Consider the following 23,108-nt stretch of genomic DNA (forward strand, 5'->3'; position numbering starts at 1 on the left):
AAGATAAAAAAGGTGCTTTAATTCCACAAAAGAACTGCTAACAAAATGTTTTTCTCAGGTTTGCCTTTTACCTCTATGCCCAGCCTCTAGATGGAGGCGAGAAGTGCAGGAAGAAGGGGATGGGGCAGGAGGACTGGAGGAACAGGAAGTGGGATGACAGAGCAGCCCCCTCGTGGGGCAGACACGGCAGGGTAGGGGATGCAGAGGGAGGGCCAGCACGGCAGGCTTCAAAAGCTGCATGTACAAGTCACAAGAAACTCTTTCACAAACTGAGTTTTTCAAAAAAAACAATCTGATTCTCCCTTGTGTGGAGTTCAGTTCAGTTCAGTGGCTCAGCTGTGTCCGACTCTTTGTGACCCCATGGACTGCAGCACGCCAGGCCTCCCTGTCCATCACCAATTCCCAGAGTTTATTCAAACTCATGGCCATTGAGTCGTTGATGCCATCCAACCATCTCATCCTCTGTCATCCCCTTCTCCTCCTGCCTTCAATCTTTCCCAGCATCAGGGTGTTTTCCAAGGAGTCAGTTCTTTGCATCAGGTGGCCAAAGTATTGGAGTTTCAGCTTCAGCATCAGTCCTTCCAATGAATATTCAGGACTGATTTCCTTTAGGATGGACTGGTTGGATCCTCTTGCAGTCCAAGGGACTCTCAAGAGCCTTCTCCAACACCACAGTTCAAAAGCATCAATTCTTCTTTATGCTCAGCTTTCTTTATGGTCTCACATCCATTCATGACTACTGGAAAAATGATAGCTTTGACTAAATGGACCTTGGCAAAGTAATGTCTCTACTTTTTAATATGCTGTCTAGGTCGGTCAGAGGTCCTAGGTTGCTCCATGGAGCAAGTGTCTTTTAATTTCATGGCTGCAATCACCATCTGCAGTGATTTCAGAGCCCAAGGAAATAAACTCTCTGTTTCCATTGTTTCCACACCTATTTGCCATGAAGTGATTGGACCAGATGCCATGATCTTAGTTTTTTGAATGTTGAGTTTTAAACCAGCTTTTTTCACTCTCCTCTTTCACTTTCATTAAGAGGCTCTTTGCTTTCTGCCATAAGGGTGGTATCACCTGCATGTCTGAGATTATTGATATTTCTCCCAGAAATATTGATTAAAGCTTGTGCTTCATCCAGCCCAACATTTTGCATGATGTACTCAGCATGTAAGTTAAATAAGCAGGGTGACAGTATACAGCCTTGATGTACTCCTTTCCCAATTTGCAACCAGTCTGTTGTTCCATGTCTGGTTCTAACTGTTGCTTCTTGACCTGCATATAGATTTCTCAGGAGGCAGGTAAGCTAGTCTGGTATTCCCTTCTCTTTAAGAATTTTCCACAACAGTGATCCACACAGTCAAAGGCTTCAGCATAGTCAATAAAGCAGATGTTTTTCTGGAACTCTTGCTTTTTCTATGATCCAGTGGATGTTGGCAATTTGATCTCTTGTTCTGCCTTTTCTAAATCCAGCTTGAACATCTGGAAGTTCTCAGTTCACGTACTGTTGAAGCTTAGTTTGGAGAATTTTGAGCATTACTTTGCTAGCATGTGAGATGAGTGCAATTGTGCAGTAGTTTGAGCATTCTCTGGCATTGCCTTTCTTTGGGATTGGAATGAAAACTGAATTTTTCCAGTCCTGTACCCACTGCTGAGTTTTCCTAATTTGCTGGCATATTGAGTGCAGCATTTTCACAGCATCATCTTTTAGGATTTGAAACAGTTCACCTGGAATTCCATCACCTCCACTAGCTTTGTTCATACTGATGCTTCCTAAGGCCCACTTGATTTTGCATTCCAGGATATCCGGCTCTAGGTGAATGATCACACCATCGTGGTTATCTGGGTCATTAAAGTCTTTTTTGTACAGTTCTGAAAGGTTGTTGTTGAATCACGCGAATACACCGGGATTCTTGGCCCCCAGAGGAGAAGAATTCAATCCGGGGCCAGAGATGAGGCTTGATCGCTCAGAGCTTTTGTGTAGTAAAGTTTTATTAAACTATAAAGGAGATAGAGAAAGCTTCTGACATAGGCATCAGAAGGGGGCAGAAAGAGTACCCGCTCGCTAGTGTTAATAATGAGGTTATATAATCCAAAGAATGTCTGGAGGTTGTAAAGACCTCCTCCGACCTACTCCCATAATTTACATTTTAAGATAACACTGTCCTCAGGCAAGATACATCCTTGTAAAGACCAGGTATACTCCCATAATTAACTTTTTAAAATAACAGAAGGTTGAATCCAAAGACTGTCCTTAGGCAGGATACATTATTGGTATATAATCCTAAGGAATGTGGAGAAAGAAAAAAAGTTTGTCCTTTTTTCCTCCTTGAGAATTCCAGACCCCTCTCTCTTTGGGGACCCCTAGACTCCCTATCAACCTGCCTAGGAAATGACTCTCTCAGTTCTTCTGTGTATTCTTGCCATTTCTTCATAATATCTTCTGCTTCTGTTAGGTCCTTACCATTTCTGTCTTTTATTGTGCCCATCTTTGCGTGAAATGTACCCTTGGTATCTCTAATTTTCTTGACGAGATTTCTAGTGTTTCCCATTCTATTGTTTTCATCTATTTCTTTGCATTGGAAAATATGCAAAAATTGCATTGGAAATATGCTAAGGAAGGCTTTCTTATCTCTCCTTGCTATTCTTTGGAACTCTACATTCAGATGGGTATATCTTTCCTTTCCTCCTTTGCCTCTCACTTTTCTTCTTTTCTCAGCTATTTGTAAGGCCTCCTCGGACAACCATTTTATGTGGAGGCCTGCCTCCAAATTTGCTTTGTTTGATTTAGTTGAGAAAAGAGAAAAAGAAAGCAAAAAAAGGAAAAGAAAACCAACTTTGGAACGCTTTTGATCTTTAGTTATGAAGAGAATGATGATCCAGATTTGTATGAACTGATGTGAATCCTGTTCTCATTTTGTTCCCTCATCTCATCGGTCAGAAATGAGCTTCTTGGGCCTTTAATAAATGTTCATAATCAGTGATGACATAGGTGGCATTAGAGCCTCATGTTAATAATACCCTGGAGTGGAGTAAAAGTTTGTATCTATTACTTTCAAAGAACCAGGTTGAGTTTGGTCTTTAGAACATAAAAATATGGGACTTCCCCGATAGTCCAGTGGTTAAGACTCTGCACTTCCAATGCAGGGGGGCACGGATTTGATCCCTGGTTGGGGAGCTGGGATCCCACATGCTGTGGGGTGCAGCCAAAAATATAAAAATAATCTTTTTAAAATGTGAAAAGCACCAATAATAGAAAGAAGAGAATAACATTGTAATTGTCCTGGCATCCCAGAGGTGGCCACAATCAATTTTGGTATATACTGGATTGGCTGAAAATTCACTGGGGTTTTTCCAGGAGAGCATATGAGAAACCCAAATGAACTTTTTGGCCAACCAGTATATATACAGGGCTTCCCAGATGGCACTAGTGGTCAAAAAAAAAAAAAAAAAAACAACCTGCCTGCCAATGCAGGAGATGGAAGAAACACAGGTTCGATCCCTGGGTCAGGAAGATCCCCTGGAGTAGGAAGTGGCAATCCACTCCAGCATTCTTGCCTGGAGGATTCCATGGATAGAGGAGCCTGGACAGTTACAGTCCAGGGGGGTCGCAAAGAGTCAGACGCACTGAGCAACTGAGCACACACACACATGTATACACAAACACACGTCTCTAAGTGCCCCTCGTGTTTTGTTTTGTCTCTCAGACAAATCGATGTCCAAACTAAGGTGCCAGGTCAAGTCAGTTCGGCCGCTCCCACCAGCCAGCGTTTCTAAAGGGGGATTTGCTAGAGGCAGCTCTGCCTACCTGGTCAAGGCAGCACAGCGTCCACCCCGCAGAAAGGGCTGCCCCAGGCCCTGGCCTGGCGAGGTCCCCCACCTCCTGATTGCCCAGGCCTGTCGGCCCCTGGGTAACCTCCGTTCTCTGTCTCCTGCAGTGGTTGATCATTACACCAGTAAGATCGTTTTCAACGGCGTCCGGGTAATTGCCATCATCATCATCGGCCTGGGCTTCCTCCTCCTCCTCCTGCCTGAGGAGTGGGACGTCTGGTTGATTAAGCTGCTCACTCGCCTCAAAGTGAGGAAGAAGGAGGAGGCGGCTGAGGGTGGAGCGGACCTGGGCTTGGGGCTTCAGAGCAAGAGCAGAAGGGCCCGGCCTTCCTTCGCCCGCTGACCATCTGCCCTAGGACTCTGCGGCAACCGCTCACGAGGGGGGTTCGGAATCTCTTCCTGACAGGGGGAACCTCAGTGAGGTGTACATACCTGTACAGTTTTGGTAATCTGCGGTAAGTTATATGGTATTTATTGGCATGTCCAACTTGCTTGCACTTTTTTCACATCAGATCTTTCACTTAAGGGTACTGATTCAATACGGGAGAGAAAAGAAGAACCTCTCCGCTCTTTTTACATGAATGTAAAGCAGCTTAAAATGATCCTTGCCTAGATTGCTTGGGATGACAGGTGTTCTCGACATGGCAGGGCAGATGTTTCAAATCTTTGCAACTGAAAATTACATTGCACACTGTGATTATTTCTCAGCGATGGTAGGTCATATTTTGTTTTATACCAGAGCTGCACTCTTAATTTTAAGGGATTTCAATGAACCAAAAGATCGCTCTGAATTAATTGGGATAAATGGATTTCTGGATGGGTGGGTAGATGGGACATGAAGAGCTGGAGCAGAAAAGGAAAATGGACTTGGAAAACCGTCGACTGTGGCTAACCTGGGGGTGATGATTAGAGGAGGACAGGCCAAGCTGGGTAACAGAAAGGGGAAGTTAAGTCTTAGCCCCAGCTGGCTTGCCCTCACATGTCTGTGTAAGATCGTGCAAGAGAAATTACAGTGCCTTCTACAGAATTTTTGTCTTTACCTATGTGAAGCGAGGTGACATTATAAGTCACTGGCGCCGTCTTATCATTTAGATGTAGAAATCTTTAGAAACAAACAAAATACTATATATATATATATGTCTGTACGTACAAAAATGGCAAAGCTGATGACCAGTGTCACAGAACACAGGTCTCGGTGTGTATATGAGGCAGAGTCCGCAGAAGATGAATCGCTGGTTGCTTTTACTTCCTGACTAAGACCGAAAAATTATTTACTGAATCTGCAAACCTTTTTATGAAACTTTTAAGCACCAGGCTGTTTACTTCCACATTATAGGTCTGCCAGAAAATTCTATCTGTGATAGATCTGTAAAGAGGGATGAGGGGGTTAGAGTTTACTATTTTTGAAGTTTACATTGTTACATATCGAAATGGAAACCTTATTTTGAAATGTTGTCATAACCCAATGGTGCACTCTGTAACCATGGAGTCTTTTGTTTCCTAGGGGAAAGGAGTACTCATGACCTAAACTTTTTAGCAAATTATTATTCTCAGTTTCCATTACCTGTTTGGCCAAACAGATGAATAAACTATTTAAAAAAGAAGCATTTTGTGCTGTCTTGGCGGCATCTTTGTTCCTTTCCCACTAGGTAGATCCGACTTTCTGGCTTCCTCACCTGATATTCTTCTCCCAGCAAGCCCCATCCTCCTGCACCCTCAAAGCATAGAAAGCCAGCCTGCCACTTCAAGGGAAGAAAGTTCTTAATGCAGATAAGAGTTGCTTTCACAACTTCCCTGGTGGCTCAGACGGTAAAAAAAAAAAAAAAAAAAAAATCTGCCTGCAATGCAGAAGACCTGGGTCCCATCCCTGAGTTGGGAAGATCCCCTGGAGCAGCCCACTCCATTATTCTTGCCTGGAGAATTCTGTGAACAGAGGAGCCTGATGGGCTGGAGTCCATGGGATCACAAAGAGTCAGACACAACTGAATAACTAACACACTTTGCTTTCACAAAAGTGAAATGCAGGGCAAAAGTCCAGCCCTGGAAGGAAGTGTCTCGAGGCAGAGTTTCCTCCTATCCTCCTCCCGGACCCGCCCCTCTCCAGGGGTGCCTGCCTCCCCCTCTGTGCATCTCTGGTATGGCTTCTGCCTCCCTGTCCTGTGCAACCCAGTCCCTCGGCTTCCTTGCACTTGCGCCCCAGAGTGGCAGCCTCAGTCCCTAAATTGACCTGGTCTTTTCAGCTTTGCTCCCACACCTGACTTCTGCCTGATTCTAGAAGGAATTTAATGTAACATGTGTATCACTGTTCCAGGCCGCTGCAGCCAGGGGCTCTGAGGTCTTGCATCTCTCATCCTCCAGCCACAGAAGGCCATGTTCTCTAGGGCATGTGAACCATGAGGCAGGCTTGGACTTGAGACCTTTTGCTGAAGTGCCTGCACCTGGACAAACCTCTCCTCCAGCAACAACAACAAAAAACCTGTATGGGACTAAAAATAACTGTGCACATGCACAGTTAGGGCAAATTATGACAGAGGATACACAATAAACCAAAAAATCCCAATTGCCATTTTTGAAGAGCCTGAAGCAAAAGTATCATGTCAGGAGGAAAAGCAGGGTACTGCACATGACCCCTCACACAGCACCTCCTAGTTCAATTCCATTCAGTCACTCAGTCGTGTCTGTCTCTTTGTGACCCCCGTGGACTGTAGCACGCCAGGCCTCCCTGTCCATCACCAATTCCCGGAGCTTGCTCAGACTCATGTCCATTTAGTCGGTGATGCCATCCAACTATCTCATCTTCTGTCGTCTCCTTCTCCTCCTGCCTTCAATCTTTCCCAGCATCAGGGTATTTTCCAAGGAGACAGTTCTTTGCATCAGGTAGCCAAAGTATTTGAGTTTCAGCTTCAGCATCAGTCCTTCCAGTGAATATTCAGGACTGATTTCCTTTAGGATTGACTGGTTGCAGTCCAAGGTGCAGTTCAAGCTCTGCCTAGATCAGATCAGTCCTTCAGTCGTGTCCGACTCTTTGTGACCCCATGAATCGCAGCACGCCAGGCCTCCCTGTCCATCACCAACTCCCGGAATTCACTCAAACTCATGTCCATCGAGTCGGTGATGCCATCCAGCCATCTCATCCTCTGTCGTCCCCTTCTCCTCCTGCCCCCAATCCCTCCCAGCATCAGGGTCTTTTCCAATGAGTCAACTCTTCGCATGAGGTGGCCAAAGGACTGGAGTTGCAGCTTTAGCATCATTCCTTCCAAAGAAATCCCAGGGCTGATCTCCTTCAGAATGGACTGGTTGGATCTCCTTGCAGTCCAAGGGACTCTCAAGAGTCTTCTCCAACACCACAGTTTAAAAGCATCCATTCTTCGGCGCTCAGCCTTCTTCACAGTCCAACTCTCACATCCATACATGACCACAGGAAAAACCATAGCCTTTACTAGACGAACCATTGTTGGCAAAGTAATGTCTCTGCTTTTGAATATGCTATCCAGGTTGGTCTAAGGGGTGGGCAAACCATCGAAGCTACTCCTCTGGCCCAACCCCTGGACATACTCCTTCCTTCACCCTGTGTAAGGAACAAGCTTGCCCAACCTCAGGGAGCCAACAAGCAAGAGAACCTGTTGTTTGTCCCTGCTTCCCTTGGCTGCGTCAGGGGCCCTGGTAAAAGCCTTGTCTGAATTTCTTGTCTGGCCTCTAGTCAATTTCTATTGATTAAGGAGGCCAAAAACTCTGGTTGGTATAAATGGAGAGGAGATGACAGCCTCTTTGGAATACCTTGTCCCGCCACCCACACATACAGCATCTACACCGGGGTCCCAACCTCGAGATTCTAATGCCTGATGATCTGAAGTGGAGCTGATATAATAATAATTGAAATAAAGTGCACAATAAATGTAATGCTTGAATCATTCTGAAACCATCCTCCTTCCCCAGTCCATGGAAAAATTGTCTTCCAAGAAATCAGTCCCTGGTGCCAAAAAAGTTGGGGACCGCTGGTGAAAGGTTGTTGTTGAATCATGCGAAGACACCAGGATTCTTGGCCCCTGGAGGAGAAGAATTCAATCCGGGGCCAGAGACGAGGCTTGATTGCTCAGAGCTTTTGTGTAATTAAGTTTTATTAAAGTATAAAGGAGATAGAGAAAGCTTCTGACATAGGCATCAGAATGGGGCAGAAAGAGTACCCGCTCGCTAGTGTTAATAATGAGGTTATATAATCCAAAGAATGTCTGGAGGTTGTAAAGACCTCATCAGACCTACTCCCATAATTTACATTTTAAGATAACCCTGTCCTCAGGCAAGATACATCCTTGTAAAGACCAGGTCTACTCCCATAATTTACATTTTAAGATAACGGAAGGTTGAATCCAAAGACTGTCCTTAGGCAGGATACATTATTGTTATATAATCCTAAGGAATGTGGAAAAATAAAAAAAGTTTGTCCTTTCTTCCTCCTTGAGAATTCCAGACCCCTCTCTCCTTGGGGACCCCTAGACTCCCTATCAACCTGCCTAGGAAATGACTCTTTCACTGGTACATGGGGTCAGAACCTGGAGCGTGTCGCTGTCTAGGACAGAGCTGCCTGCCCATGTCTCCCTTGTGTGCTGTGAGCCCCTAGGAGTCACCTCCATGACTTCCTGGGCTCCCAACCCCTCCAGTTACACAGCCAAACATTTCCTGTGTAAGCCATAATGTGAAAACCTGGGAAACCATACACATGACAGATTTACCTTATTCTTCCATGGGCATAAAAGACTATGAAGACCCAAAAGATGTGAGAGTAGGGCCTGAAAGAGATATTTGTAAGCCTATCATCAGAGCTGCATTATTCACAGTCGCTAAGGGGTAGAAGCAGCCCAGGTGTGCATCAATGGATGAATGGCTACATATGGTAAATACATGTAGTGGAGTATTATTCAGCCTTCAAAAGGGAATGAAATTCTGATACAGGTTACAAGTTGGATGAACCTTGAAGACATTATACTAATGAAAAAAGCCAGTCACATAGGACAAATATTAACTGATTTCACTAATATGAGGTACCTAGCATAGTCAGACTCAGAGAGACAGAAAGGAGAGTGGTGGTTCTTAGGGACCAGGAATGAGGAGTCATTGTTCAATGGGTACAGAATTTCAGCTTTGTAAGATTATTCAAAAGTTCTGGAGGTTGAAGGTGATAGATAATGGTTGTTCCACAATGTGAATGCACTTAATGCCACTGAACTTAGAAATGGTCCAAATGGTACATTTTATATTATGTATCATTTACTCCAGTAAAAAAAAGACTATGAAGATTAATATATGTGAAATTAAAAGGTTAAACCTTTCAGGAGAGGTTAATGTTTCTTCCAGAACATTATAAACATGAGTTGGGGTGGGGGTTGGAGGATTTGAGAGATTTTTTTTTTTTCTAGAAAGAATACAAACTACAACTCGTTCCACCCTCTCCACCCCTACTATGCAGATTTCAAGAACTGGGATGAGCTGCGACAAACCAAGGAAGGATCCATGAACAGAAACTCTTGGAAAGGGGTTCTTCCTGATGGAACCGTGGGGTGGCTTTGGGAAACAGGCTCCATTTTTGCTCTCACTGGGGGGATTGTCTGCCCTCTGGAGGACGGTCTGGAAAGAACTAAGGAATTCTTCTACCTTTGCTCCTTGAAGGAATATAAAAGTAAAACGAAGATGGAAGGCACAAAGAGGATATGGGGGCTCCGCCACTCCAGCCCTTCCCTCTCAGGATGTGGACATAGGAATCCAGCTGCAGTGCAGATCCGGAGCTTCTCCTTACCTGGGCTGTCACGGATAAAGAGAATGCAGAGACAGGAAGTTGTGGTTAGAGACCTACCTCCATTGAACAAGGGTGTTTCCAGACCTAGCCAATGATACATGGCATGGAGTTCTTTATCTTCACTTTTGAATATAAATGATTTATTCTAAAACTAGAATGTGGTTGTAGTTGTACAGTCTTACAAATATGCCAACATTTCGTAAATTGTATACATCAAACAGGTAAATTTTATGATATGTGAATTATATCTCAGTCGAGTGGTTTATGAAATGGTTGCCTCACAAAATGATTTAAAATGTCTTTGCCAAAATCTTACAAGTATAAAGGACATTCGTGGGGTGGTTGGCTTGGTTTTGGCTGCCCAGCCTCTGATCCTTGTTGGAAGCAGCCTTTTGCTATTGTTGCAGGAGCTGAAGGGAGCAGAGTCTCCATCTCAGATGCCAGCATCCAGTGGAGAGGGAGAGGGAGAGAACTGAACTTGGCCAGTGGGCTGCAGTCTCCCAGGGCTTGGCCAGACCCCGAGGAACAGCCCGAGAAAGGCTTGCTGACCGGTCAGTCCCCAGGTCTCTCCCATTCCTCCTTTTTCCAAACAGGTCCTTTGGATACATACAGTCCCAAAGAGCCTTCCAAAAAATCCTATTCTGTTTAAGACAGCAAGATGCAATTCTGTTGCTTGAGTTCAAGAACTCTGAATAATATGTGGGAGAAAAGTAGAATACTCAAAGAAAAATTGGACTTTTATTTGGGGGTTGTTTGTTTGTTTTGACTTTCTGGTACTCACATTTCTTGAATCTGGGCTCATTATGGCCAAGCAGGACTCCTTGATCAAACTGCTTTAAAGAATGGATGAGAATGATTCATAAGAAATACACCCACAATATATAAACAAAGAGGGTTTTAAAGTTTTTCACAGCGCTTAAAATACATTAAAAAATTTTTTTAAAGAATAGTATTTGTCTTACATATTTCTTATATATTTTAGCATCGTCAAAATCTTGAGAAAGTCATTTTCTCGAGTTAGAATGGTGCTAAACTTCAGCTAAGGTAAATCTCTAAATTATCAAAAAGTGTGTTACTAGAATCATAACAAATGAAATCTTATGAATGCAATGTATTATGATGTATTGTAAATTTTAACTCTCAACAACCAAAAAAAATGTGAATTTTTTTTCTCATAGGTTTTCTGTAAAAAATGAGGAATACCCATGGAGCCACAAGCCAGCAAGGAGTGCATGTGTACTCCGGCAGCAGTGGCAGTACGAGTGTGGCCTCTGACACATGACAGGGAGCCCAGAGGGAGCCACAGGCCCAGCAATCTCACGAAAAAGGGCTGGAGGGAGCTTCCAGGCACTTCCTCTCTGAGAATGACAGGCACCCAGAAGAAGGGACTCTGAAATAAGAAAAAAATTAGAAGAACTTAAAAAAAAAATCTCCTGATGGAAATTTCAGGAGTTCCCGGTGTTTATACCCCATCTATTAATAGTAACTCCACAAGAGACCCGCTGGCCCCCTAATATTTTTTAGGAATCTACGCTATGCTAATGACGTGGGGAATCTCAGAGGCTAGGGACAGACAAGAGTCAAAGGCCGTGCTTGTGTGCACATACAGCAGTGCCTATGAGGGGAAAATTTAGGTATAAAGAAAGAAATGCTGTTGTTATATCACTGTGGTGGTCTTTTTCAACATACACATGATACATTATCAGGGATTAGAGTTTGATGTTTTTTATGCCCCTGACCACTCTTTCGTGGTACCTTCATTTATGGGGACTGCAAACTCAGTTACACCAAGCAGATGCACTTGCATTCACTCCTCACTCCCTGTTAGCTGATTTCATCCGTTAGTGAGAAAACTCCATGTATGATGTACCTGCCTTTGTAATCTGGAGTGTGCAGAGCGGGCAGCCTTGTGGGGATGCTGACAGCCTGGCACTTATCAAGGATTTTGCAAAATATCTATACCATGTAGATAGCCCTGCTGAATGGGACTGCTTGAGATGTTGGATTTCCTCAAGAACCTCATGTGTGAGTGTGTGCGCAAGCATTTGCCACATTTACTGTGGGCTTTTGATGAGCACATCTTTCCAACCAATTAGGCTATTTCTATTTTTTTTATTTTGTTTATGTAAAATATTCATGCGAACTAATCACTACATAATAATCACTAATGTTTAAAATGATACCGTTTAGATTAGACATGTACTTATTCACCTGGGCTTCCCTGATAGTACAGAGGTAAAGAACCTGCCTGCCAATGCAGGAGACACAAGAGATGTGGATTTGATCCCCAGGTTGGGAAGATTCCCTGGAGGAGGAAATGGCAACCCACTCCAGTATTCTTGCCTGGAAAATCCCATGAACAGAGGAGCCTGGTGGCTTACAGTCCATGGGATCACAAAGAGGCGGACGTGACTGAGCACATACTTGTCTACCTACAGCCTGATGACTTTCTTCAATCTTTTATTGCATGCAATCACCATTTAGGGTGGATCTGGCGTCTTTCTCTAAAGCTTAATTTTTTTAAATACAATCTTACCATTAGCACTGATTTAAAGTCCAGAGCACATTTGGACATTTAGCTGCCCCCAGACCTGGTATTATTGCATCAAAAGCATTAACACATTACTTTGGCCTGGATTTTCTAACACTTAATTTCCTGTCTTTTTTTAGCAGAGTGAAAAATGCTAAGTTACTGTTCAGCAGTCTCAGCTACCTATTCTCTCAGATCCTTTATTGTCTCTTGCTAATGAATATTGAGTGAAATGAAATTCTAGTGAATTCTAGGCTTTTTTCTGTTGTATTTTGCTTGGTGTTTCTATAAAACCTTAGAGGATAACCCACGGTCTGCCATCTTTTCCCATGCAGGACAAATGCTGCTAGGATTTCAGATGCAAAGAGGTCACTTACAGAAAATCTGACCGGGACTTCCAAGTAGGTGATGAGTGACAGCATTCTGAGGTCAGGGACAATGAGCGGGCATCTGCTTCTTAAGTGCCAACTGCTAAAATCCATCATCATACATAGACTGCAGTGAAACCTGGTCCCCAGCATTGTCAAGGATATGTTTGTGAAAGTGACTTACAACCTGCAGAATGTTCTATGGCTTCATTAAGTAATTATCAAGGGACTTTCACAAGACCATATGGCGGGGAGGGGCCAAGCAGATTGCCTTGTCCCCCAGGACTTGCCTGTGGGGAGACTGCTCAGAGAGAAAGGCTCTTAGGACAGACTTCTCTGCTGAGTGATTCTGTCTATGGCCCTTTTGGAAGAAAAGTCTGCTGAGACTTTCAAAGACTTCAATAAGCATGAAAGCCCTGTAGACTAAACATTTTCTACATAAGTTTCCTTCTGATATGGCTTTCTAATTAAAGTCGATGATAGGTTTTTTTTGTCTTGTCTCCAAATACAGTCACTCCACCTAGCAATAGTAGAATACATGTTCTTCCCCAACGCACATGGTCCATTGGACAGACCACATACTAGGCCACAAAAAAGTCTCCATAAATTTAAAAGATTGAAATCGTACAAACTATCCTTTCTGACCACAGTGGAATGAAACAAGAAATCAATAACAGAAAGAAACTTAAAAACTCACAAATTTGTGGGAATTAAACAACACATGCCCAAGCAACCAATGCATGAAAAAAGAGATCACAAAGGAAATTAGCAAACACTTAGAAACAAATAAAAACAAAAAATACCATACCAGAACTTTTGGGATGCTGCAAAGGCAATGCTCAGAGGGAAATTTATAGCTGCACATTCATTCATTAAAAAAAGAAAAAGATCTCAAGTCAATAACCTCACTTTAGTCAGCAGGGGAAAATATAAAGAAGGGAAACTAAACCCAAAGCTAATGGAAGGAAGGAATAATAACTATTACAGTGAAAATAAGTAAAACTGTTATTTATTGTTTAGTCACTAAGTTGTGTCTGACTCTCTTGCAAGCCCCTGAACTTCAGCCCACCAAGCTCCTCTATCCATGGAATTTCCCAGGCAAGAAGACTGGAATAGGTTGCCATTTCCTTCTCGAGGGGATATTCCTGACCCAGGGATCAACCTGCATCTCTTGCATTGGCAGGTGGATTCTTTACCACTGAGCCACCAGGGAAGCAATAAATAAAATAGAGAATATAAAAGCGATAGAATCAACAAAACTAAAAATTGGTGTTGTGTTTTTTAAGATCAATAGTGTTAACAGATCTTTAGCTAGACTGACAAAGACAAAAAAGAGAGAGGAAACTCAACTAAAATCAAAAATGACAGGGTGGAACATTACTAGTGAGCTTCAGTTCAGTTCAGTTCAGTCACTCAGTCATGTCCGACTCTTTGCGACCCATGAATCGAAGCACGCCAGGCCTCCCTGTCCATCACCAACTCCCAGAGTTTACTCAAATTCATGTCCATCATGTCAGTGATGCCATCCAGCCATCTCATCCTCTGTTGTCCCCTTCTCCTCCTGCCCCCAATCCCTCCCAGCATCAGGGTCTTTTCAAATGAGTCAGCTCTTCGCATCAGGTGGCCAAAGTATTGGAGTTTCAGCTTCAGCATCAGTCCTTCCAATGAACACCCAGAACTGATCTCCTTTAGGATGGACTGGTTGGATCCCCTTGCAGTCCAAGGGACTCTCAAGAGTCTTCTCCAACACCACAGTTCAAAAGCATCAATTCTTCTGCACTCAGCTTTCTTTATAGTCCAACTCTCACATCCATACATGACCACTGGAAAAACCATAGCCTTGACTAGATGGACCTTTGCTGACAAAGTAATATCTCTGCTTTTTAATATGCTGTCTAGGTTGGTCATAACTCTCCTTCCAAGGAGTAATTGTCTTTTAATTTCATGTTTTATGGCTGCAATCACCATCTGCAGTGATTTTGGAGCCCCCAAAAATAAAGTCAGCCACTGTCTCCACTGTTTCCCCATCTATTTGCCATGAAGTGATGGGACCAGATGCCATGATCTTAGTTTTCTGAATGTTGAGCTTTAAGCCAACTTTTTCACTCTCCTCTTTCACTTTCATCAAAAGGCTCTTTAGTTCTTCTTCACTTTCTGCCATAAGGATGGTGTCAAATGCATATCTGAGGTTATTGATATTTCTCCTGGCAATCTTGATTCCAGCTTGTGGTTCATCCAGCCTAGCATTTCTCATGATGTATTCTGCATATAAGTTAAATAAGCAGGTTAGAAACCTAAATATAAGAGCAAAAACCTTAGAATGCTTAGGAGAAAAGACACATTCTTATAAACACACAATTACCTTCATCAACTCAAAAAGGAATAGAAAATCTCAACAGAGGTTGAATTAAGTAATAAAAAAAACCTCTCAGCAAAGAAAAGTCCAGGACAAGAATGGCTTCAGAGCTGTAGTCTACCAAACATTTGACAAATACCAGTCTTTACCAAGCTCTTCCTATAAATAGACAAAATAAGAATACACCTTAACTTTTTCTATAAGGCCAGAATTATTCTGGTACCAAAGTCAGATAAAGATATCACAAGAATAGATCAATATCCCCTATGATATTCATTCAAAAATCCTCACAAAATACTAGTGAACCAAGTCCAACAATACATTAAAAGGATTACACACTATGAACAAGTGAAATTAACCTTTGGAATACAAGGATAATTCAACATAAGAGAAATAATCAATGTGATATATCACATTAATAGAACAAAGGAGAAAAATGCACGTGATCATCCCAATCGATGCAGAGAAAGAATTTCACAAAATCTAACATCCTTTCATGATTAAAAAAAAAAAACAACACTAAGAAAACTAGGGATAGAAAGAAACTTCCTCAATACAATGAACATTATTTATGAAAAACTCATGGCTAACATCATGCCTAATGGTGAAAGACTGAAAACTTGCTTCCTAAGATCAGGAATAAGACAAGGATCACTGACTTTGCCACTGCTGTTCAACATTGTAATGGAATTTCAAGCCAAAGCAACTGGACAAGAAAAAAGAAAAGATGTCTAAATTGGAAAGGAAAAACTAAAACTATCTCTATTTTCAGATGACATGGTCCTATATACAGAAAATTCTAAAGAATTCACAGAAAAGGTACTAGAGCTAACAAATGAATTCAACAAAGTTGCAGGGTACAAGATCAACACACAGAAATCAACTGTGTTCTGATTTCTGCAATAAAAAACCCATGAGAGAAATCTAGAAAGCAAGCCCATCTACCAATGGCACCAATAAATAAATAAAATACCTAGAAGTAAATTTAACCAAGGATGTGAAAGACTTGTACGTTTAAAACTATAAACATTGCCCAAAAAAAGTTAGAGACCTAAGTAAATGGAGGGATATCATATGTTCATGGATTGCAAGATTTAACATTGTTTAAGATATCAGTACTATCCAAAGTGATATATGGATTCAAGCCAGTTCCTATCAAAACTGCAATAGCCTTTATTTTTTTCAGATTTGAAAAAACTAATCTTCAAATTCTTATGGAATTTCAAAAGACCCAAATAGCCAAAACAATCTTGAAAAACAAAATCAGAAGACTCACACTTCCTGATTTTAAAACTTACTTCAAAGCTATAATTAAAACAGTGTGGTACTGGCATGAGGATTGACATATAGACCAATGGAATGGCAATGAGATCCAGAAATAAACCCAAATATTTATGATCAATTAATTTTTGACAAGAATGCCAAGCACATTCAATTGGCAAAGATCAGTCTCTTTATCAAATAGTCCTGGGACAACATGCAAAAAATGAAGTTCAAACCCTATCTTATGCCATACACAAAAATTAGCTCAGAATGGATCAGATGCCTCAATATATGAGCAAAAAAATCTTAAAAGTTTTAAAAGATGAGAGTAAATCTTCATGACTTGAATTTGACAATGACAGCAAAAGCATGAGACACAAAAGAAAATACAGTAAGTCGAACTTCATCAAAATCAAAAATTTTGTGCACCAAAGTACACTATCAAGAAAGTAAAAACTACAACCTAGAGAATGGGAGAAAAACATATTTTTCTTGACCACACTGCACAACATGAGAGATCTAGTCCCCCAAGCAGGGTTCAAACCTGCACCCTTTGTGGTAGATGCACAGAGTCTTAACCACTGGACCACCAGGGAAGTCCCCAAAACGGGAGAAAATATTTAAGACTCACATTGCTGACAAGGATCTCATAATCAGAATACATAAAGAACTCCTAACACTCAATATTAAAAAGATAAAAATAACTAATTAAAAGAAGCAAAGGGGACTTGAACAAACATTTCTCCAATGAAGATATACAAACGGTCAGTAAGCACATGAGAAGATACTCAGCATCACTAAACATTAGGGAAAAGCAAGTCAAAAGCAAGGCACCACTTCATACCTACTAGGATGACTATAATAATTATACATATATATATATATAAGTATGCTGCTGCTAAGTCGCTTCAGTCGTGTCCGACTGTGTGACCCCATAGATGGCAGCCCACCAGGCTCTTCCATCCTTGGGATTCTCCAGGCAAGAACACTGGAGGGGGTTGCCATTTCCTTCTCCAATATATAAGTGTATATATGTATATATATGTGTGTGTGTGTATATATATATATATATATATATATATATTTCTTAAATACAAAACGGAGAAGGCAATGGCACCCCACTCCAGTACTCTTGCCTGGAAAATTCCATGGATGGAGGAGCCTGGTAGGCTGCAGTCCATGGGGTCGCTAAGAGTCGGGCACGACTGAGCGACTTCACTTTCACTTTTCACTTTCATGCATTGGAGAAGGAAATGGCAACCCACTCCAGTGTTCTTGCCTGGAGAATTCCAGGGACAGAGGAGCCTAGTGGGCTGCCATCTATGGGGTTGCACAGAGTCAGACACGACTGATGCAACTTAGCAGCAGCAACAGCAGCAGCAAATACAAAACAAAGTGTTGATGAGTATGTGGGGAAACTGAAACTCTTATACACTGCTGGTAGAAAGATAAAATGGTACAACTGCTGTGGAAAAGTTTCCCAGTTTCCCAACAATCTAAACATAGTATTACCATGTGTGTGTATATATTAATTGCTCAGTCATGTCTGACTCTTTGTGATCACATGGACTGTAGCATGCCAGGTTCTTCTGTCCATGGAATTCTCAGTCAAGAATACTGGAGTGGGTTGCCATTTCCTTCTCCAGAGGATCTTCCCAACCCAGGGATTGAACCTAGGTCTCCTGGATTGCAGGCAGATTCTTTATCATCTGAGCCACCAGGGAAGCCCAAGAATTACCAGATGACCCAGCAATTCCACTTCTAGGTATAGATTCAAAATAACTGAAAACAGGAATTTGAACAGATACTTGCATACCAATGTTCACTACAGCATTATTCACAATAGTCAAAAGGCAGAAGCAATCCAAGTGTTTATCAAAATATGAAAATGGATGAACAAAATAATATGCAGACATAAACTATGTTTTATGAAATATTATTCAGCCACTGAAAAGGTATGAAGTTCTGATGCATGCTACAAAATGAATAAATCTGGGAAATATTGTGCTAAGTGAAATAAGCTGGTCACAAAAGGACAATACTGTATTATTCCACTTTTATAAGGAAACTGGAATATTAGGTATCCCAAAGATTTGCTGTCATAAACTTAGAAGTAGACTGGCAATTATTAGGGCCAAAAATAGGGACATTAGTCAGTTCTAGTCCCAAAAGTAGATTAGAGATTATTAGGGCCCAGGAGGGAGAGAAGGAAATTGAGGAGTTATTGCTTAATAGGTACAGAGTTTTTGTTTGGAGTGAAAAGTTTTAGAAATACTGGTGGTGATGGTTGCAGAAACACTGGTGGTGTTTCTGGTGGTGATGGTTACAGAACAACTCAAATGTAATTAATGACACTGATTTGCTTGGATAAAGTTGTAAATTTTGTTGTATTTATTTTACCACTTAAAAAAAAAAAAAACATTGAGCTATGGATGGAGACAGAAAATAGAATCTGGTAGGTAATATATAGGTCCTATATCCAGGGAATAGGTGGGGTGGGACTAAAACTGACTAATCGCCCAGAAAACAAAAAGCCCAGGGAGATTTCAGAGAGAAGATACCACTTAAGTGGTTATTTTCAAGGTAAATAAAGTGGGAGAAGACTACTAAAAGCAGAGGGAAGAGCAATATTTATGGTAGAAGATAACGTTAGAGAGGTAGGGCATAATCATGAGTATTAATCCACCTTTACCTGATGATACATAAACTGGGACCAGAAGGAGCTTATGCAAAAAACACCAGTAGGGAGATGTGCCTTCTTCACCAAGCACCACGGTGGAACTCTAGGCAGGAGCAGACAGCAGACATCTGCTAAAAACTTACAAAGAGTGGAGCTGGGGGCCATCACAAGCTGTCAGAGCCGCAAAGGCAGACTGGTCCTAGAATCCCATCTGGGGCTGTTACATGGGCACTGTGCTCATAAAAGTAGCTAATGGACTTGAGAGTGGCCGCTTTCAACACAGAAATGTGACTAGATCAATCGAGCAAGCAAAGAATCAATAAGGAAGGCAGCTCCCTGGCCAAAGTCTGGCAGAGAGAGTTCCGTGAGGACTTCTGATGGAAAGTCAACAAGCAGAAAATTCAACTAAAAATAGAAACTCTTTTAACTTTTATGGGAACTCGGAAGTGTATACTACACGGATGATTTTACTAACATTAGAATTAATTAATAATAGATGTTTGCAGGAAGCAGTACATATTTCCAAACAACTCAACCATAGGGAATCTTGAGACTCTTTTAGGCTTTTATCAAGTTATTTAATACTTCACTTTTGATGAAGAAATTGATTCTAAAAAATTCTGTGTATATGAAAGCTCACATTTACTCTTTGATCTGTACTCATCTGTGACTCTCATGTATGGATCTGGAAACTGTTCTAAACATTTACTAATAAAACTGAAAACTAAAGTGATTCTTCATCATTTATGGTGTTTTGATGTAATGCATTACTTTTAATGCTGTGTGCTCACTCGCTTCTGTCGTGTCTGATTCTTATGACCCTATGGACTGTAGCCCGTCAGGGTCCTCTGTCCATGGGATTTTCCAGGCAAGAATATTAGACTGGATTGCCATTTCTTTCTCCAGGGCAGCTTCCTGACCCAGGGATTGAACCCAGGTCTCCCGAACTGCAGGCAGATTCTTTACCAACTTTGCCAAGGATTACTTTTGAGGGTCTATTAATTAAATTCAATATTTGATACAGTTCCAGCTTTACAGCAGCAACAAGAAATAGCAGCAATCACATTGTTTTACAGTTTCTGTCTGGTCTACACCGGGCATCTGAGCACCCCTACAGTGAGAAAGCAGGAAAGATTATTCAGATCTGTTTTGGGAACATGTCTACAGGTATTACAACATGTCTCACTCACTACCTTGGTTACTGAAAAACTCTTCTGAGGCAAAGCACATCATCTCCAGAAAGGCCTTTTTGAAATTCAAAGTCAGAATCTGCATAGAGTCATCCCCTGAGCTCATGAAATGAAAGTCACTCAGTCCTGTCTGACTCTTTGTGACCCCATGGGACTCTCCAGGCCAGAATACTGGAGTAAGTAGGGCTTTCCCTTCTCCAGGGGATCTTCCCAACCCAGGGATCAAACCCAGGTCTCGCGCATAGGAGGTGGTTTCTTTACCAGCTGAGCCACAAGGGAATCCCAAGAATGCTGGAGTAGGTAGCCTATCCCTTCTCCATTGGATCTTCCAGACCCAGGAATCCAACTGGGGTCTCCTCCATTGCATGCGGATTACCAACTGAACTATCAGGAAAGCCAATTGTCAGTAGATTCTATATATTTGTTTTAATACTGAGCATTTTATATGATTCCACTTTCTCTTCTTTCCTAGTATATCAGTTATACTTATTTTTTTTTTAACTTTTGTTAGTGGTTGCCCTAGACTTTGTAATATACACTTAAAACTAACCCAACCACTTTCAGATAACACTGTACCATGTCACATGTAGTGTGAGTACATTATAATAAGATAATCCTAATTTTATTTATATATAAAATTATGCATAAACATGGGCTTCCCAGGTGGTGCAGTGGTAAAGAATCCACCTGCCAATGCAGAAGATGCAAGAGACGTGGGTTCCATCATTGGGTCAGGAAGATCCCCTAGAGTAGGAAATGGCAACCCACTCCAGTATTCTTGCCTGGAAAATTCCAGAGGAGCCTGGAGGGCTACAGTCCATGGGGTTGCAAAGAGTTGGACACAACTGAGCTACTGAGCACACACACACACGTACATAAACATATATAGATACATACACATAAAAAGATACATAAGCATACATAATCGCATGCCTTGTTATTATTTTAATAAATGTATCCATTAGATCAATTAGAAATAAGAAAAATAAAAGTTTTATTTTACTTTCCCTTATTCCTTTTCCAAAGCTCTTCCTTTCTTTATGTAGTCTAAGTCTCTGACCTATTTTCTTTTTCTTCTCTCTAAAGAATTTCTTTACTTACTGCTTGCAAGTCAGGTTCAACTGGCAACAAATTCCCTTCATTTTTGTCTCTTTATATTTCCATTTTTGAAGGATAATTTTGTGGGATACAACATTCTAGATTGGTGGGGGTTTTCTCTCAACACTTAAATGTTTCAGTCCTTCTATTGCCTGCATGGTTTCTGAACAAAACAGAAATGATTACAGAAACACAAACTGCCCAGACATAGACGCCTTTCCTTAGGGACCCATAGACCCTCTGAACCTTCTGGACTGCGGCACTCTGCAGGCTTCTGGTTCCCGCTCCTCTCCCTCCAGTGGTCACTTCGCTCATGGCTCTTGACTTGACCCACACATTTTCAGCTTAACATGTAGTGGTCATCCTTCTGCCCCCATCCTGATTCATGGTTCTCGGACTGTTCCTGAGAGCTGCCAACATTTTTACTTCCCACCATAAGATGAATCCATTCCTTTTTGGCCAGTGTGTTCCCCTTTGAATCATGGCCAGAGACACAGGATTCAAGCTCATTAGTCTCTGTAGGTCTGAGGATGTGGAGAAATCTAATCAGGTCCCAAACTGAGGGATATGCTGTTATTGGCAAGGTAAATGATAATTTACACCCTGCAGGTGAAGCCTTTCCCACTATAGTCACACTCTGTAGCAATTCTTTAAGCATTCAACAATCAGAGCTCATATAGAATGATCATTGTTTCACATCTGGTAACACAAAATTTGTTCTCTCATCTGGACAATGTAACCTATTTTACATTAGCTTTTAGTACTCACAGTATTTATTTTACTTATGGTCAAGTAGGTCCCTAAGATTTAATTAGACATTCATTCCATCCTATTCTCCTGAAATCATTTTGTTTTGAACACAAATAGGATTTTGCATTTATCATTTATTTGTTCTACAAATACTTTAAAAATGTAATCTGCATAATTGAACCAGCTCTTATCTTTAAATTTTTTTTAAAAAAATGTATTGTTTAGGCTGTGCCATGCAGCATGCAGGATCATGGTTCCCCCACCGGGGATCAAACCTGTGTCCCCTGCACTGGGAGCACAAAATCTTAACTACTGGATGTCCAGGGAAGTCCCTGAACCAGCTCCTATCTTTAAGAAACTTAGAAGTTAAAAAGAGGACTGACCAAGACCCCTAATATAAGGCAGCGTGAGACAGTTGACTCTCGGGCTGACTTCTTGCTGTTTAGATCTGGAGGGATTGGGAACTACTTCAATAAAGAAATATCTTTTTGAGTTGGGTTGGGTCTAACAGAATGAATAGGATTTTCAGAAAGAAGTGGATGACAAGGCACTTTGGATGAATGAAAAAGCAGGAAGAAAGGCAGAATGTCAAGGGCAAGATCTGAGCAAATAGCTCAGATAAAGAGAGGTAGGGGAGTAGTAGAAGATAAAGTCAGAAAACAAGCTGTCCTAATGTGAGGGTCTTCAGCACCATTCTGGGGTTTTAGGGCATTTGTTGGTCAGGAATAGGAAACCACTAGAACCGATTAAGCAGGGGAATAGTGTGATTCTGTCTTGTTTATTGCAGCCCATCATCCTAGCCTGTTGGTATCCTTGAGTCTTTCATTAAAACTATGACTAGTCCTCCATCCCCAGACCCCACATAGGTTTGACAAGCATCCTTGATTATGCTTCTTTAAATCAACTACAAAATACATAAAAGCCATAACCATAGTCATAACTCTAAAAGTAACCTCCCACCAGGTTGAGTACTCAGATTCTTTGGTCTAGGCTTATCCAACCATGTTAATACTCATGTATAATGGCATCCAATTCAGTTCTTGACAGTAATAGCAGATATTATTGATTGCTTATTTCAATACACATGATTTACCATTCACTAGCCCTCTAAGATTAAGCTATTGAAACTTACTGTGCATTCTTTTAAACTGCAGTCTTTCTTCCCCAGACACTTGAATCTCAACCTTGAACTGACTGTTCTTTAATCAATCTCTAAAGAAAATATGGATTTTGTCAAACAGATCCTTCATAAAACCT

The 23,108-nt window shown here is 41.5% G+C and overlaps 1 protein-coding gene across 1 annotated transcript in view; it reads left to right on the top strand.

Annotated features, from left to right (window-relative positions):
* SLC35F3 (solute carrier family 35 member F3) overlaps positions 1-5,429 on the top strand; it is a 152,050-nt gene extending 146,621 nt beyond the window's left edge. The window contains exon 7 of the mRNA XM_061404848.1: positions 3,933-5,429. Within this exon, the coding sequence (XP_061260832.1) occupies positions 3,933-4,168 (236 nt within the window). The 3' untranslated portion in view covers positions 4,169-5,429. The remainder of the gene's footprint in view (positions 1-3,932) is intronic.
* The last annotated feature ends 17,679 nt before the right edge of the window (positions 5,430-23,108 follow it).

The sequence above is a fragment of the Bos javanicus genome, chromosome 28, assembly GCF_032452875.1.
Source record: "Bos javanicus breed banteng chromosome 28, ARS-OSU_banteng_1.0, whole genome shotgun sequence".
In the NCBI taxonomy this organism is placed as follows: Eukaryota; Metazoa; Chordata; class Mammalia; order Artiodactyla; family Bovidae; genus Bos; species Bos javanicus.